Genomic DNA, 5,202 nt, shown 5'->3' with positions numbered 1-5,202 from the left:
GTCCGGCGTTCATAAGCCCGACTTCCGCCAACCGTAGCGACGCTTCCGCCCTCCGCGCCCTGAACTTCCGGCGTAGCCTGTCAGACTCGTCTCCCTGGTGACGTCGTAAAGCGCCGGGGCTGCGGCCGTAAAGCGGCTGTCATGGCGGAGCTTCATCCCCGCACCGGCAAGCTGGTGATCCTGAGCAACCAGAACCGGACCGCCACCCGAAAACAGCCGGCCCAGGAGTTCAACCAAGGCCTGGTCCTGAGCGGGAGGCCGCTGTGCCCCGGAGAGGTCTTCACCGTCCGCCTGGACCGCAAGGTGTGTGTGAGGAGGGGGGTCCCTGGGGGACGGGTACCAAACAACAGATCCACCCCCGCCCTGTGTGACTCCTCCCCCCTCCACTGTACTGACCCTCCCCCTACTGATTCCCCCCCCCCACACTTTACTATTCTAAAAGGTGAGGGGTCCTTGGGGGACGGGTACCAAACGGATCCACCCCTGCCATGTATGACTCCTCCCCCCTCCACTCTACTGACCCTCCCCCTACTGATTCCCCCACCCCCACACACTTTACTGTCCTAGGTGGTGGGGTCCCTGGGGGACGGGTACCAAACAACGGATCCACCCCCGCCCTGTGTGACTCCTCCCCCCTCCACTGTACTGACCCTCCCCCTACTGATCCCCCCCCACACTTTACTATCCTAAAAGGTGGGGGGCTCCCTGGGGGACGGGTACCAAACAACGGATCCACCCCCGCCCTGTGTGACTCCTCCCCCCTCCACTCTACTGACCCTCCCCCTACTGATCCCCCCCCCACACGTTACTTTCCTAAAAGGTGGGGGTGTCCCTGGGGGACGGGTACCAAACAACGGATCCACCCCCGCCCTGTGTGACTCCTCCCCCCTCCACTGTACTGACCCTCCCCCTACTGATTCCCCCCCCCACACTTTACTATCCTAAAGGGTGGGGGTGTCCCTGGGGGACGGGTACCAAACAACGGATCCACCCCCGCCCTGTGTGACTCCTCCCCCCTCCACTGTACTGATTCCCCCCCCCCACACTTTACTATCCTAAAAGGTGGGGGTGTCCCTGGGGGACGGGTACCAAACAATGGATCCACCCCCGCCCTGTGTTACTCCTCCCCCCACACTTTACTGATCCCCACCCACACTTTACTATCCTAAAATGTGGGGGGGTCCCTCGGGGACGGGTACCAAACTGATCCACCCCCGCCCTGTGTGACTCCTCCCCCCACACTCTACTGAGTTCTGATTTGCCACCTCATAGTAGAGACTAATCAATGAGATCAGATTTGCTAGCTCAGGGGAGGGACTAATTATTTGGACAAGCCAGGAAGTTTTGATCTGCCACCTTGGGGGAGGAACTATTCAATGGGGAAAAAATCATGTCTGCCCCCCTCAGAGGAGGGACTAAGCAATTGGTGAAAAGTCAATGAGATTGGATCTTCCACCTTGGGGGGGGGGGGGTGGTACTAAGCATTGGGGGGGGGGGGAGCTATTGAGAGCAGATCTGACACCTCCTCAGGGGAGGGGCTAAGCAATGAGGGCAAGGTTAATCAGATCTGGCAATTCGGGGGAGGAACTATGTATTGGGGGGGGGGGGAAGCCAACGAGATTAAATTTGACACCTCGGGAGGGGCTAATCATTGGGGGGGGCAATGAGATTATATCTGATGCCTCAGGGGAGGGATTAATCTTTGGGAAATAACCAATAAGACCAACTTGGGAACATTCTGTTCCTCAGTTCCCATCAATCCCCCCCCATGTATCCAATCACATTGACTATCTTTTGTCCCCCCCTTTTGTGGTGTCTCCCCCCCCCTTTTGTGGTGTCTCCCCCCCCCTTTTGTGCTGTCTCCCCCCCTTTTGTGGTGTCTCCCCCCCCTTTTGTGGTGTCTCCCTTCCCCCTGTACAATCACTGGTATGTCTCTGCTGTCTCCCCCCCCCCCCCTTTGTGGTGTCTCCCCCCCCCCCCTTTGTGGTGTCTCCCCCCCCCTTTGTGGTGTGCCCCTTCCCCCCCCCTGTACAATCACTGGTATGTTTCTGCTGTCTCCCCCCCCCCCTCTGTGGTGTCTCCCTTCCCCCCCCTTGTACAATCACTGGTATGTTTCTGCTGTCTCCCCCCCCCTTTGTGGTGTCTCCCCCCCCCCCCCTTTGTGGTGTGCCCCTTCCCCCCCCCTGTACAATCACTGGTATGTTTCTGCTGTCTCCCCCCCAGATGAACTCATGGAGCGGCTCTATGGAGATCGGCCTGACCTCACAAGACCCCTCCCTCCTGGACTTCCCCAGCAGTGCCACGGGTCTGAAGGGCGGTTCCTGGATTGTGTCGGGGTGTTCGGTGCTGGAGGACGGGCGTTCCATCATGGAGGAGTACGGACAAGATCTGGACCAATTGGGTGAGGGGGATCGGGTGGGAGTTCAGCGCACTCTGTCTGGAGAGCTCCACCTATGGGTGAACGGAAGAGACTGCGGAGTCGCCGCCAGCGGGATCCCCCCAGGAGTGTGGGCCGTGGTGGACCTGTACGGGAAATGCACTCAGATCACCGCCCTGTCCTGCCAGCCTCCCCCGCATGAGAACGACGAGGAGGAGGAGGAGGAGGAAGAGGAAGAGGAGGAGAACAGTGCAGGTGAGGAACCCCCTCCCCCTTTATTGGATCTCTTCAGAGGTCACCCCCCCAAATATCGTGTGAGGGGATTGGCTACTCATCTTCACACCATTGTATGGAAGTACCGCCCATAAATCTGGCCCCTCCTCCCGTTACTTCCATTGCACCGGAAAAACACGCCCCCTCTTCTATCCCCTGAGGGGCCAACTGCATGTAGCTACAGGTCCTGTCTGATCAGACCACGCCCCCTGATCACATGACTGACCCCCCCTCCCCCGCCTTGTGTCTGATCACATGACTGTCCCGCCATCCTTCTCTCCCACCCCCCTTCATTCTCTGTATGTCTCTCCCCGCTCCTCTTCCCCTCTGCCCTCTCTCCCACACCCCCCTTTCACTTTGGTCTCCTCCCACATACCCCACCCCTTTCACTTTGTTCTCCTCCCACAACCCCCCCCCTTTCACTTTGGTCTCCTCCCACACCCCCCCCCCTTTCACTTTGGTCTCCTCCCACAACCCCCCCTTTCACTTTGGTCTCCTCCCACAACCCCCCCTTTCACTTTGGTCTCCTCCCACACCCCCCACCCTTTCACTTTGGTCTCCTCCCACAACCCCCCCTTTCACTTTGGTCTCCTCCCACACCCCCCACCCTTTCACTTTGGTCTCCTCCCACACCCCCCCTTTCACTTTGGTCTCCTCCCACACCCCCCCCTTTCACTTTGGTCTCCTCCCACAACCCCCCCTTTCACTTTGGTCTCCTCCCACAACCCCCCCTTTCACTTTGGTCTCCTCCCACACCCCCCACCCTTTCACTTTGGTCTCCTCCCACACCCCCCCTTTTCACTTTGGTCTCCTCCCACACCCCCCACCCTTTCACTTTGGTCTCCTCCCACACCCCACCCTTTCACTTTGGTCTCCTCCCACCCCCCCTTTCACTTTGGTCTCCTCCCACACCCCCCCTTTTCACTTTGGTCTCCTCCCACACCCCACCCTTTCACTTTGGTCTCCTCCCACACCCCACCCTTTCACTTTGGTCTCCTCCCACACCCCCCCCCCCCCTTTCACTTTGGTTTCTTTTTTTTTGTTTCTTTCTTTTTTCTCTCTCCCCCCCCCCCCTTTCACTTTGGTCTCCCTGCTCCTTTTCTCCTCTGCCCTCTCCCCCTCCTTTCACCTTGGTCTCCTCCCTCCTCTTCTCCCCCCCCTTTTTTACCTCGGTCTCCTCCCTCTTCTCCTCTGCTCCCCCCCCCCCCCTTTCACCTCGGTCTCCTCCCTCCTCTGCTCCCCCCCTTTCACCTCGGTCTCCTCCTTCCTCTGCTCCCCCCCCCTTTCACTTTGGTCTCCCTGCTCCTTTTCTCCTCTGCCCTCTCCCCCCCCCCCCTTTTCACCTCGGTCGCCCCCATCTTCTCCTCTGCCCTCTCCCCCCCCCCCCCCCTTTCACCTCGGTCTCCCCCCCCCCCCTTTTTCACCTCGGTCTCCTCCCCCCCCCCCCTTTTTCACCTCGGTCTCCTCCCCCCCCCCCTTTTTCACCTCGGTCTCCTCCCTCCTCTTATCCTCTCCCCCCCCCCCTTTTCTCCTTCTCTCCCATTGTCTAGGTTCCCTGGTCTCTGCTGGACATCCTCGTCCTGACAAGTTCCCCAGTAGTCTGGACACAGAGAACGGTCAGTTTTGGGGTGCGGGGAACACAAATAATTGTCAGTTTTGGCACAATGTGTGGGGGGGGGGGCATGTACTGGTGGTGTGGGAAAGGAAGGGTGGGTGCTCTGTCATTGTCGGGGGGGGGGGGGTGCTCTGTCATTGTCGGGGGGGGGGGTGCTCTGTCATTGTCGGAGGTTTGGTTTTGCACTATTAATCATTAAATTGTGATCTCAATTTCTCCTTCATATAAGAAGTGCAGAGAGTCTGCCGAGATCATCACACTATTGTCTGTGCCGGGAGATCAATGGAATGAACTTCTGTCTGTAGATGAGGGACGTTTAACCACTTGGAGACAAAACCTTTTTCTGACTTGTTCCTTACAAAGATAAAATCAGTATTTTTTTTTATAGAAAATTACTCGGGAGGGGGGTGTTGCTTTGTCACGTCGGGGAGGGGGGTTGCTCTAGGGGGGGGTTGCTCTGTCTGGGAGGGGGGTTGCTCTGGGGGGGAGGGGGGTGTTGCTCTGTCACGCTGCGGGAGGGGGGCTTGCTCTGTTGCGAGAGGGGGGGGCGTTTCTCTATGACGGAGGGGATGTCCATCTAACGGTCGGAGTTCACACACTCTCTCTCTGCGTTCTCCAGGGTTGCCCGGCACGGAGCTCCCGGCTGTGGTCAGTAACGCCATCTTGTCGGCTTATCACGGGAGTCTCCTGAGCGTCAATCTGGGGTCTCCTCCCCCTTCCGCTGACCAGTCTCCGCCCACCTCCAATGACGCTCTTCTCTTCCATGAGAAGTGCGGCACGCTCATCAAGCTCAGTAACGGCAACAAGACGGCGGAGAGGAGGCGGCCTCTGGACGAGTTCAACAATGGCGTGGTGATGACCAACAGGCCTCTGAAGGACGGGGAGATGTTTGAGGTGAGGGGGGGGGCGCCGCTCGCTTGTTTGGTTTTTCCTGGTC

The 5,202-nt window shown here is 58.9% G+C and overlaps 1 protein-coding gene across 2 annotated transcripts in view; it reads left to right on the top strand.

Moving 5' to 3' along the window:
• The first annotated feature begins 70 nt into the window (after positions 1–70).
• Positions 71–5,202, top strand: part of NEURL4 (neuralized E3 ubiquitin protein ligase 4) — a 74,268-nt gene continuing 69,136 nt past the window's right edge. For both annotated transcript variants that reach the window (XM_040334221.1, XM_040334220.1), the window contains exons 1-4: positions 71–303; positions 2,224–2,632; positions 4,201–4,266; positions 4,885–5,159. In XM_040334221.1, coding sequence (XP_040190155.1) covers positions 142–303; positions 2,224–2,632; positions 4,201–4,266; positions 4,885–5,159 — 912 coding nt within the window. In that variant the 5' untranslated portion in view covers positions 71–141. The remainder of the gene's footprint in view (positions 304–2,223; positions 2,633–4,200; positions 4,267–4,884; positions 5,160–5,202) is intronic.

The sequence above is a fragment of the Rana temporaria genome (genome assembly GCF_905171775.1).
Source record: "Rana temporaria chromosome 3 unlocalized genomic scaffold, aRanTem1.1 chr3b, whole genome shotgun sequence".
NCBI classification, from domain to species: domain Eukaryota; kingdom Metazoa; phylum Chordata; class Amphibia; order Anura; family Ranidae; genus Rana; species Rana temporaria.
The sequence above is the reverse complement of the archived record's forward strand: the minus strand, read 5'-3'. Positions and strand labels throughout refer to the sequence as shown.